At 38.3% G+C, this 13,207-nt stretch overlaps 1 protein-coding gene across 2 annotated transcripts in view; it reads left to right on the top strand.

The window, feature by feature from the left end:
• The first annotated feature begins 6,951 nt into the window (after window positions 1–6,951).
• Window positions 6,952–13,207, top strand: part of BBS7 (Bardet-Biedl syndrome 7) — a 45,881-nt gene continuing 39,625 nt past the window's right edge. For both annotated transcript variants that reach the window (XM_054484805.2, XM_063664072.1), the window contains exons 1-2: window positions 6,952–7,220; window positions 9,460–9,525. In XM_054484805.2, coding sequence (XP_054340780.1) covers window positions 7,185–7,220; window positions 9,460–9,525 — 102 coding nt within the window. In that variant the 5' untranslated portion in view covers window positions 6,952–7,184. The remainder of the gene's footprint in view (window positions 7,221–9,459; window positions 9,526–13,207) is intronic.

Raw genomic sequence — 13,207 nt, 5'->3', positions numbered from 1 at the left:
TTCCTAGCTAATCACTTCCCCTGGAGAATTGCCCTCAGCTAAAAAGAAGCAGCCTTGCTCGGAATGTGATGCCTCCGCCTCCCCATGGCCAGTGACTGATGGGTGGCGGCACAAAGGGCTGGCCCCTTGTCTCAAGGTGGGGCCAACTATTCAGTGCAGTTCATGCTCCAGAGCTCCTGAAAGGATTAGGGTGATGCCAGACTCAAGCTGAGATGAAATCCTGGTTTAGATTCTTCCTCTGCCTTTTCCAGTTTCCTTCCTTCCCTTTCTCCAGAGAGCATCCCCTTAATGAGTCACCACATCCAAATCTTGTTAGGTTTTGCTTTTAGGGAACTCACACTAAGACATAAGGTATTAATGTGGTAGCATACGATTTAGATGAGGATTAGTCAAGGGGATTGCTCTCAGAATTAGTCCTTCACTTGAGGATAAAAATAGCTCTGGGTCAGCAAGTCTTTTCCCTAGTCACTTTTAACAGGTACCTTGGGGAAAACAAAGCTCAAAGAAGTTGTTGGGGCAACTCAAAGAAGGGAGCATTTGAACAGGACCAAAAACAACTTTATAGAAAAAAACATTAATTAAAGGATTGTCAAAGTCTCAGGACTCTTTTTTCCTTGGGACATCTCTCATTTTTTTACCTCTTTGCTATTCTTATTTTTTTCTCAGTTACAGATAATGAAAAGAAAGCAACACTCAAACTGCTTCTTAGACTTATTGTTTGAAAAGTTTGATACTTTGTAAGTGTCTGCTGTATTGAATTTACAGAGCACCCGTGACTTTATGGAAGTCATAATCTGTTGAAAAGTTTGGGTTCTTAGACTTGAAATAATGAGAAAACTTTGAAAAATGGTACACAGTATCTTTACAGAGTTGATGCACAATAAAAACAAAAATGATACATTGTGATTATTAAAAGCAAATTTGGTACAATTTAGGATAACTATCTTACCCAATATGTCAATATATTTGTATTTCAAATGTGCAAGCCAAGTGAAAGCAGCTTTTGTAAATGGGAAGATAAATTGTCTTATGGACAGTGTCTAAAGAGAACTGAAGCCACACTAATGACTGTGGTATGGGACAAACCATTTAACTTCTCTGGTCTTCATAAATAGTTCAGGCAAACAGGGTTATGCTACATCAGGGGTTCCTAGTCCCTGGAGCTCATAGAGGTGTTTTAGCAGGTTAATGTCATCATCCAAGGTGGTAATCTTTCTTTCTGTGTCTTCTTAAATTTTTTAAATAAAGTTTATAAAATACATTTTTAGAGGCAGGTCTTACTATGTTGTCCAGGCTAGTCTTGAACTTTTGGCCTCAAGCGATCCTTCTGCCTCAGCCTCCCAAAATCAGGCTGGGCACAGTGGTGCACACCTGTAATCGCAGCACTTTGGGAGGTTGAAGCAGGTTGATGGCTTCAGTTCAGGAGTTCGAGACCAGCAGGGCAACATGGTGAAACTGTCTCTACAAAAAATATAAAAAAAATTAGCCGGGCATGGTGGCATGTGTCTGTGGTTCCAGCTACTCAGGAGGCTGGGGTGAGAGGATAACTTGAGCCCAGGAAGTTGAGGCTGCAGTGAGCTGGTTCACGCTACTGCACTCCAGCCTGGGTGACAAAATGAACCACCCCCCCCCAAAAAAAAATCTAAAATGGGTATTTATAACTTTGTTCAGTTTAAAAAAGAGTTTGAGAATTTCTAAATTTATACCATGTGTTAGGGGAAACTAATGTTTTTACTCGTGAGTCAGTCACTCAGCTGACCACCACTAGTGTGTTGATGGTTTTAACTTTAATGCAGTTTAAATTGCTTTTATTTTTAGCCATGAGTTGTTTAACTTATACTCATAATGGTTGCTTTAGCACCATAACATAAGGTTATAAATTACTGAGGTGCATGGTAATTCTGCAAATTTGTCTCTGAAGTGGTCTTTGTCACATCTGAGAGGCAGTCATCTTCTGTTGAGTTTTATAAAGACCACCAAGATGTCTCTGATACCCTAAAACATCTTTAAAGAGGACACATAGTGGTAATTTAACTTGACATTTTCTTTATTGTGAATAAAAATTCCTCACCCTGCTAATTAATTATTTGAGAATACTTAAAATTAGTAGCTTGAAATCTTTACTAATCATTTAGAAACAAAACATAGTATATACTTTAAAAATAATAAATTGCATTTTTAGATGCAAAATCAAAGAATTCCAAATATCATATTATGCGAACTTTTTATATTGTTTTGATGCTATATCATAGCCTCATTTCACTGTTTTAAAATAAAATTGAGCTTCAAAATAGACTCTTACTTTCCTTCTACACAATTAATTAAACAGTGGACATCACTTGTTAAATGGAAAGTAAGCACTGCCAGCATTGTCTGTTTTTGGTTTTTTTTTTTTTACCTGTTTATTAGAACCATAGTATTTCTTCATTATTAATTCATACGAACTATTTTTTAAGATATTAATTCTTTTCTCCTATATTTTTGTTTTCATTTAAACATTGTTGTGACATATTGAAATGTTTGTCTTTACTTTTCATTTATTTTAAGTTAGTTTTTTGTTTGTTTTTTAGAGATGGGGCCTTGCTCTTTTGCCCAGGCTGGATTGTTGTGCTTAAGCAATCTTCTTGAGCCTCAGCCTTCAAATAGCTGAGACTACAGGCATGTAACACCATATCTGCTTTTTTCCTTTGTGGTTTCTTCTATTCCTTTTGAGATCAGTTCCCTTCTGTTATGGGCTGAATTGTGTCCCCTCAAAACTCGTGTTAAAGTCCTCACCTTCAGTATCTCAGACTATAACTATAGTTGGAGATAGGGTCTTTAAAGAGGTAATTAATTTAAAATGAGATAATATGACTGGTGTGCTTATAAAAAGATAAGACACAGACAGACATAGAAGGAGGACCATGTGAAGACACAGGGAGAAGACGGCGATCTACAAGCCAAGAAGAGAGGCCTCTGAAGATTGGTTTGGTTCCCTGCTGACACCTTGATCTATGACTTCTAGACTCCAGGACTGTGAGAAAATAAATTTCTGTTGTTGAAAAGCCTCCCAGTGTGTAGTACTTTGCTATGGCAGCCCTAGCAAACTAATACTATATCCTCCAACCTCCAAAATTCTGTAAAATGCTATACAATTCTATTTTCTTCCATCTCTTCTATGGCTTTATTTTTCAGTTGACTTCAAAAATTTATTTGTATTTTTTTCTTGAATCTAAATTGATATATATTTCCCCCAAATTGCTGAACAGCTAACCCATCTTCATGTATTGTCTATTTTAATGTGGAATTATTTTAGCCTCAGAGAAATAATTGTCTGGAACATAGGGAAAACTTTTTCAGATATTGCTGCAGTAAATCTCTTCTTAAGAAGCACCTCTTCTCAGGGATTTAATTCTTTTTGTTTCACAATTATTTGTGAACTCTTTCCTGGAAAACCACAGTGGCTCATGTCTGAAATCCCAGAACTTTGGGAGGCTGAGGTGGGCGGACCACTGGAGCCCAGGAGTTCAATGCCAGCCTGGGCAACATGGCAAAACTCCATCTCTACAAAAAAAAAAAACAAAAAAAAGAAGGAAAAAAAGAAAAGAAAAGCCACAAGAATCAGGAAAGTAGCTGTATCTGAACTTACCTGTGTTTCCCCAGGCAGAGCTCTATGCACATTAAAGAAGGACTGATGAAAGTGAGTCAAAGAATGTCAGCTCTTAAATCCTGGGTCACTATGGGTCAGCAGTAGTCTGTGGGGCCCCGAGGGGCAGGGGTGGTTCCTGAGGCCTTGTCACAGCTGTCTGCAATTTTGAAACTATTTTCATAACACTAAGTTGTGATTTGCCATTTCACACTGCTGACATTTGCACTGATGGTACCGAAACAATGGTGGTTAATACTGCTAGTACTTAAGCATAAATCAAAATAGTGGCTCCAAACTGTACTAGTAGACACCATATTCTATATAACATGCACTGATAGGAAACAAAAACCATTTCATATAAAAATATTCTTTACGAAGCAGCAACATTGTTAATATCTTTTTTCTTTTTTCTTTCTTCTGATTCAGCCCTCATTTATTACATCTTAACTCTTGAATATGTCTTTTTAAATGTTCTATGTGATGACATAAGAAGTATGTATAAAATCCTTCTATTGAATACTGAAATACATTAGTTGTCTCAAGGAAAAGCACTTGTGGGATTGAGCTGCTAGCTGAACTTCCTGCTTTTTTCATGGGACACTTTTTATTTGAAGGAATTACAAATTATGATTATTCAGACTTAGATATTTGGCATTTACTTTCTTGTGAATTCAAGAAGGGAACCTATCAGTTCAAGGAAAACAATCGACATTTGTTGCCAATGTGTAAATTTCAAACTTTCAAGCACAAATTTGAATTTTGGAAAATATGTATTCATCTAAGTTTGACAGATATCCCATACTTGGGACTTTACTGATGAGATCCATGGTGATACTAACAGATGGACTTTTTTGATGTGTAACGAAGTCACATTTCGCATTGCAACTAACCTTTCAAAAAACTACTACTTGTTGAGTTTGGACCAAATTTTCTTCATATACATGAACAAAAACAACATATAACAATAGATTGAATGCAGTAGCAGATTCAAAGCTCCGCCTGTGTACTATTAAAATGGGCAGAAAATAGATTTGCGCACAGTACCAGTTATTTCATTTTATTTTGGAAATTTTTTTTTCATTAAGATATTTGTTATAGGTTTTTCAAAAACACTAACTGTTTTCAGTTCTAATGTCTAATATGGTAAAAATCAATAGGTAACTCATATAAACAAATGGTCTTTATACTTTGCAAAGCAATCTACAGATTCAGTGCAATTCCCATCAAAATATCGTTACTACTTTTCACAGAACTAAAAAAAAAATTCTAAAATTCATATGGAACCAAAAGAGAGCCTGAATAGCCAAAGCAATAATAAGCAAAAAGAACAAAATCTGGAGGCATCACGTTACCAGACTTCAAATTATACTGCAAGGCTAGTTACCAAAACAGGATGGTACTGGTAAAAAAAAAAAAAAAAAGACACATAGGCCAATGGAACAGAATAGAGAACCCAGAAATAAAGCCAAGTACTTACAGTCAACTGATCTTCAACAAAGCATACAAAAACATAAATTGGGAAACGGGCACCCTATTCAATAAATGGTGCTGGGAAAACTAGTTTAGCCACAGGTAGAAGAATGAAACTGGATTCCCATCTCTCACCTTATACAAAAATCAACTCAAGATGAATCAAAGACTTAAATCTACGACCTGAAACCACAAAAATTTTAGAAGATAACATTGAAAAAACTCTTCTGGATATTAGCCAAATGCAACAAAAACAAAAATAAATAAATGGGACCTAATTAAACTAAAAAGCTTCTGCACAGCAAAAGAAATAATCAGTAAACAGCCCATAGAGTAAAAGAAAATATTTTCAAACTGTGCATCTGATAAAGGACTTGTACCTAGAATCTACAAGGAACTCAAACAAATCAGCTAGAAAAAAACAATCCCATCAAAAAGTGGGCAAAGGACATTTTTCAAAAGAAGATATACAAATAGCCAACAAACATGAAAAGATGCTCAACATCACTAAATCACCAGGGAAATGCAAATTAAAACCACAGTGAGATACCACCTTACTCCTGCAATAATGGCCATTAGGCAGGCGGATCACGAGGTCAGGAGTTCGAGACCAGCCTGGCCAACATGGCAAAACTCTGTTTCTACTAAAAATACAAAAATTAGCCAGGCGTGGTGGCGGGCACCTGTAATCCCAGCTACTCGGGAGGCTGAGGCAGGAGAATCACTTGAACCCGGGAGCCGGAGGTTGCAGTAAGCCGAGATAGTGCCATTGCACTCCAGCCTGGGGGACAAGAGCAAGACGCTGTCTCAAAAAAAAAAAAAAAAAATTTAGAAAATACATGTTGGCGTCGATATGGTGAAAAGGGAACACTTTTGCACTGCTTGGGGGATGTAAATTAATGCCACCACTATGGAAAACAGTATAAAGTTTCCTTAAATAAATAAATAAAGGTGGAGCTACCATTCAATCCAGCAATCCCACTACTGGGTATCTACCCAAAGGAAAAAGACACATACACACGCATGTTTATAGTAGCATAATTCGCAATTGCAAAGATATGTGACCAAGCTAAGTTTCCATTGACTAACGAGTGGATAAAGAAAATGTAGTATATATACACCATTGAATACTACTCAGCCATAAAAAGGAACGAAATAATATCCTTTGGCAGCAACTTGGATGGAGCTGGAGGCCATTATTCTAAGTGAAGTAACTTAGGAATAGAAAACCAAATACTGCATGTTCAGTTATGAGGATGCAAAGACATACAGAGCAATGTAATGGATTCTGGGAACTCCAGGTAGGGAGGAGATTGGGAGCGGGGTGAGGGATAAAATACTACCTATTGGGTACAGTGTACACTGAGGGTGACGGGTACACTAAAATCTCGGAATTCGCCACTCAAGAGCTCATCCATGTAACCAAAACCCGCCTGTACACCCAAAACTATTGAAATAAAAAAAAACATTAAAAATGAGAGAAAACCCACAAAAAGCAAATGGTCTTTGTGGTCCTCAACGGTTTTTAAGAGTTTTGTAAATAAGTCCTAAGGCCAAAAGTCTGAGAACCGCTGCTGTAAGCTAGCACCTATAACGGTGGAACCTAATTCTTTGTGGGACCCTTTGCAATGTCAGAGTGCAATCGGTCAGAATCTAGCAGGCTTAACTAGTTTTTTCTCCAGCGATAAGGAAAGAAGTCCAGTATTAGCCCTGGGCCGCGGTGAGGGTGGAGCCAAGACTGCGTCTGGGGTCTCTGTGGAAACCGCCCTGTATGAGTCTCCCGGACCTCGCCTCCTTGGTTCCTCTCCGCCTCTGATTGGAATACGCTGTCAGTGGGCGGTGCTTCGGGAAAGGGGCGGGCCTTCATCTTCGTCCATGAGCCGCTCGCAGCAGCGTACTGACGTCACGCAGGACGCCACTGCCCTGTCGCCCCGCCTGTGCAGCCCAGGACCTGGGCGCGGTAGCTGGGGCTGGCTTTTGAGGGGTCGCGGGCGGCCTTCTGACTGGGTCGGAGGCCTGCGGGCCCGAAGCCTCTGTCCCTCCTGTAATCTTGTCCGGCGCTGCTTAGGCCCTCCGCGTAGTCATCATGGATCTGATTTTAAACCGAATGGATTATCTGCAGGTAAACCCACGGGATGGGGCGGGCGCCGCGCTGGACAAGCCCAACTCCGGGAGAGGATTCTTTCCTTCCACTGACGAAAGTCTGGGTCGCCAGGAGCTGGTGCGGAGGCGAAGGAGCCGGGCTGGGTGCCGACCTCTCAGCACCCCGCCTTTGGGCAGCTCCCTCTCGTCTGTGACGGTCCGAGGGGACCGGGGAAAAGCGGCGGAAGCCCCCACGGTACTGGCTTCTGCCGGGTCCTGAGGATACTCTGAAAATGCCGACACGGTCTGATCCCGGATTCCCCCCAGGGCCCTTCCCCTCCTCCCTAGCCGTGGCTGCCTGGGGGCCTCTAATCCTCAATCTCCATCTCTACCCGGACCCTTTTCCGGAGAACCAGGCACTTGTTTCTTACTGTGAGCTGGACCTCACCAGGCAGATCATAGTAAAAGCAATGAAAACCGGGCTGGGGGCAGTGGCTCACACCTGTTATCCCAGCACTTTGGGAGGCCGAGGCAGGCGGATCACCTAATGTCAGCAGTTCGAAACTAGCCTAGCTTACATGGTTAAACCTCGTTTCTACAAAAAATACAAAAATTAGCCCGGCGTAGTGGCGGGCGCCTGTAATCCCAGGTACTCGGGAGGTTAAGGCAGGAGAATCGCTTGAACTCGGGAGGCGGAGGCTGCAGTGAGCTGACATCATGCCACTGCACTCCAGCTGGGGAGACAGAGCGAGACTGTCTCGTAAGGGGGAAAAAAAGCAACGACCGCAGTTTAATGTGCATCTAGTTTACTCTAAGAATTTAGCATACATACCAACATATTTAATCCTCATAAGAATTTGCAAAGTAGACAATATTATAAATGAGGATCTAAGGGGTTAGAGAAGGCAAGTAATTTGCTTAATAGCTAAAAATTAGGGAGTTGCTATTTGAATCACAGTCTCGGACTCCAGAACTGGTGCCTTTTTGTTACACCACACTGCCTTTCAGAATTTCTTTCAGACCTAAAATTCTCTCTACCCCAATTCCTCATCATATTTTTAGGCCATCTCATTTTAGCTAATGGTACAAATGTTTGCCCAGTCAATTTTCTAGGGGTTTATGCTATGTACTTCCATATCCAACTGGTCACCACATCTTGCTGCTTTTAACTCCCAAATATCTCTTGAATCTGTCCCATATCTTCCATCTCTATTACCCTCATTTAGGTTCTCATCTTCTCTTGCTTGAATAATTGAAATAACCTCCAAATTGGGCTCCTGAACTCCAGCTTCATCTCCCTCCAAGCCATCCTTCACATCACTTGCTAGACTGATGTTTCAGAAATACAAATCTAAGCAGATGACTTTAATACAATTTTCTGGAATGCAGAATAAAGTCATTTATACTATATGAACGTTTTCTCATGATGTGTTGTTTTCACCAATTTCTCTCCCATTGGTCCCATCCTCTTCTCCTAACTATACACCAGCAGTGACAGTTCCCTGCTGCTTTCATCCTCTGTATTTTTTTGTAAAATAATCTTCACCTGTTAGATTGGATGTTATGGCCATCATCATATTTGGTATTTTAGCAGAAATCTTCTATGTTGCTTTTTTTTTTTTTTTTTTTGAGACAGGGTCTTGTTCTGTCATGCAGCCAGTCTGGAGTACAGTGGCATGATCATGACTCACCACAGCCTCAAATTCCTGGACTCAAGTTATCCTCCTGCCTCAGCCTTCCAAGTAGTTGGGCCTGCAGGCATGCACCACCATGCCTAGCTAATTTTTTAATTTTTGTAGAGACAGAGTCTCCCTGTGTTGCCTAGATGGTGTTGAACACCTGGGCTCAAGTGATCCTCCCACTTCAGCCTCCCAAAGTGCTGAGATTACAGGCATGAGCCACTGCATGTGGTCTTCCATTGCATTTTAATAACTATAATCTGTTTTCAAAGTTCTTGAATCACTTTGCTGAACAACTGTATGCAGTTGGAAAAGAAGGCTTCTAGAGATATTTTTTAATAAAGCATCTTGCCAGTCATCTTACACAACTATTTTTGGCTTGACAACTTTATAGGATAAATTTTACTATTTTGGTTGTTTCCTATATGTATTCTGACTAATATGACATATCTCATTAGAAAATAAATTAATTACTGATAATAGTTATATCACTAATTTCAGTTTAACAAAAAGGTTCACTATAACCTAAATCTGCTGATCCTTTTAATCTCTGTAATAACTTCAAATTAAATTCACTAGGCAGCTGGTGTTTTTCTTTAGGTGGGAGTAACATCTCAGAAGACTATGAAGCTAATTCCTGCCTCAAGACACAGAGCTACACAAAAGGTACTGTACAGATTCTGATTTCTCCACTATTCCCTAGCAGTGACAGAGGAGAGCCTCCTATTTCCTTCTTTATTATTAAGTTATTCTCTTAAAAATGCTAATGTTAAAATGGAAATGAATTTTTTTAATTTGAACAGAAATTGGAATACCAAGGGACATTTGTAGACAATAATTTTCTTGGACATTAAAATTATTATATACCATTAGTAAATAGTGTAGGCAAACTTAAAAACCATACTCCATTTTTCTGTGTATCAGATGTGTATATGAAAAAAGAAATCTAAAGCAGAATAAGATATCAAGAAAATGTTCTCTTTAAACTTTCTCATATTTTAAAGTCATTAAATATTTTGATGTTAAACTTTGTACTTAACTAACAATATTGATTATGTTTAAAGAAATGTTGATCCTATGATTTCCACAAAACAAGTATAGTTTCTTAGTAGACTAGCCAAATATTTTAATAGCTGCAAAAAATACTTTATCCTGATATATAAACATTTTAGCAAGATGAATCAACAATTACACATAGTACTAGAAGTCCTAGCCAGAGCAATTATACAAGAAAAAGAAATAAAGTGCATCCAGATTGGAAAGGAGAGTCAAATTGTCTCTGTTTGCCGATGACATGATCCTATATATAGAAAAACCTAAAGACTCTACCAAGAAACTCTTAGAACTGACAAATGAATTCAGTAAAGTTGCAGGATACAAAATTAATATACAGAAATTAGTAGTGTTTCTATACACAACAAACTAGCTGAAAAAGAAATCAAGAATACAATCCCAATTATAATAGATAAAAGATAAAATACTTAGGAATAAATTAACCAAGGATATGAAAGAACTCTATAAGCAAAACTATAAAACACTGATGAAAGAAATTAAAGAGGATACAAACAAATGGAAAAACATCCCATGTTCATGGATTGGAAGAATTAATATTGTTAAAATGACAATACAACCCAAAGCAATCTACAGATTCAATGCAATCTCTATCAAAATACCAATGTCATTCTTCACAGAAAGAGAAAAAAAATCTTAAAATTTGTATGGAACCACAAAGACCCCAAATAGCCAAAACAATGCTGAGTAAAAGGAACAAAGCTGGGGCATTACACTACCGGATCTCAAAATATACTACAAAACTGTAGTAACCAAAACAGCATGATACTGGCATAAAAACACAGAGACACAGAGAACATAAAACGGAATAGAGAACTCAGAAATTAATCCACATAGCTACAACCAACTGATTTTTGACAAAAGAGCCAAAAACAGCCCCTGGGGAAGGGACAGCCTCTTCAATAAATGGTGCTGGGAAAACTGGATATTCATATGCAGAAGGATGAAACCAAGACTCCCACCTCTCACCCCATATAAAAATGAACACAAAATGGATCAAAGACCTAAATGTGGCCAGGTGTGGTGGCTCACGCTTGTAATCCCTGCAGTTTGGGAGGCCAAGGCGAGTGGATCACTTGAGGTCAGGAGTTCGAGACCAGCCTGGCCAACATGGTGAAACCCCATCTCTACTAGAAATACAAAAAAATTAGCTTGTCGTTGTGGCAGGCACCTGTAATCCCAGCTACTCAGGAGAGCAAGACTCCATCTCAAAAAAATAAAACAAAACAAAACAAAAAACAAACAAAAAAAGACCTAAATGTTAATGCTTTAGGACATTGGTCTGGGAAAATAGTTAATGAATAAGACCTCAAAAACACAAACAACAAAAGCAAAAATAAACAAATGGGATCATATCAAACCAAAAAGCTTCTACACAGGAAAGGAAACAATCAACAAGAGTGAAAAGACAATCATAGAATGGGATTTAAAATATTTGCAAACTACCCTTCCAACAAGGAATTAATATCCAGAATATACAAGGAACTCAAATATACCAATAGCAAACAAACAAGCAATCTGATTAAAAAGTGGGCAAATGATCTAATCATTTCTCAAAAGAATACATACAAATGACCAAAAAAAATGAAAAAATACTTAACATCATTAATCATCAGGAAAATGGCAAATCAAACCACAGTGAAGTATCATCTTACCCCAGTTAGAATGGCTGTTATCAAAAAGACAAGAAAACAAAAAACCAAAAAGCAACAAATACTGGCAAGAATGTGGAGAAAGGAAACTCTTCTGTGCCGTTGGTGGGATAGTACATCCACTATAGTGAACAGTATGTAGGATTTTTCAAAAACTACAAATAGGGCTACCATATGATTTAGCAACCCCACTACTGGGAATTTACCCAAAGGAAAGGAAATCATTATATCAAAGAGACAACTGCACCCTCATGTTTTATTGCAGCACTGTTCACAATAGCCAAGATATGGAATCAGCCTGGGTGTTTAGCAACAGATGAATGTATAAAAAAATGTGGTATATATACACAATGGAATACTATTCAGCAATAAAAAATAATGAAATCCTGGCCAGGCATGGTGACTCATGCCTGTAATCCCAGCACTTTGGGAGACTGAGGTGGGCGGATCACCTGAGGTCAGCAGTTGGAGACCAGCCTGGCCAACATGGTGAAACCCCATCTGTACTAAAAATACAAAAATTAGCCAGGCATGATGGCAGGCATCTGTAATTCCAGCTACTTGGGGGGCTGACACTGGAAAATCGCTTGAACCCAGGAGGCAGGTTGCAGTGAGCTGAGATGGTGCCATTGCACTCCAACCTGGCCGACAAGGGCAAAACTCTGTCTCAAAAAAAAAAAAAAAAAAAAGAGAAGAATGAAATCCTATCATTTGCAGTAACATGGATGGAACTGGAGGACATTATGTTAAGTGAAATAAGCCAGGAACAGAAAGTTGAACACCACATGTTCTCATTAATATGTGGAAGCTAAAAAAAGTTGGTCACGTTAAAGTAAAAAGGACAGAGAATACTAGAGGCTGCAAAGGGTAGAGGGAAGGGAGGGATAGGGAGATATTTATTAAAGGATATAAAATTATAGCTAGATAGGAAGAATAAGCTCAAGTAGTCTATACCACTATAGGATGACTATAGTTAACAATATATAGTTTCAAATAGCTAAAAAGAATATATTGACTGATCCCAACACAGAGAAATGATCAGTATTTTAGATGATGGATATGCTAATTATCCCAGTGTGATCAGTATATGTTATATGTATTGAAACATTGCTGTGTACCCCATGAATATGTACAATTGTTGTCAATTAAAAAATAAAGAATAAAAAAGATAAACCAACAGATTTCTGATTGTCATTTATTGTATTAAGTCTACTAGATTAGTACTTCTCAAAATTTTTGGTCTCAGCACCCCTTTACACAATTAAATGATTGAGGATCCCAAAGAACATTTGTTTATGTAAGTTGTATGTATCAATACTTACTATATTAAAATGAAAACTAAGAAATGCTTAAACTATTTTATTTTTAAAAATTAACTCATTACATGTTTACATAACATGTCTTTATGAAAAATAACTGTTTTTCAAGACAAAAAAGAATTTAGTGAGTATAGTGTCATTACATTATACTTTTTGCAACTTGTTTAATGTCTGGCATAAGCATGCACACATAGATTTTCATATTTGTTTACTGCATTCAATCTGTTGCGCTATGTTGTTTTGGTTGAAATATTTGAAGAAAATCCAGCTTACACAGATACATAGTTGGAAATAAGGAGGGGTATT

The sequence above is a fragment of the Pongo pygmaeus genome, chromosome 3, assembly GCF_028885625.2.
Source record: "Pongo pygmaeus isolate AG05252 chromosome 3, NHGRI_mPonPyg2-v2.0_pri, whole genome shotgun sequence".
NCBI lineage: Eukaryota > Metazoa > Chordata > Mammalia > Primates > Hominidae > Pongo > Pongo pygmaeus.
This window is presented reverse-complemented; position numbering and strand designations above follow the sequence as displayed.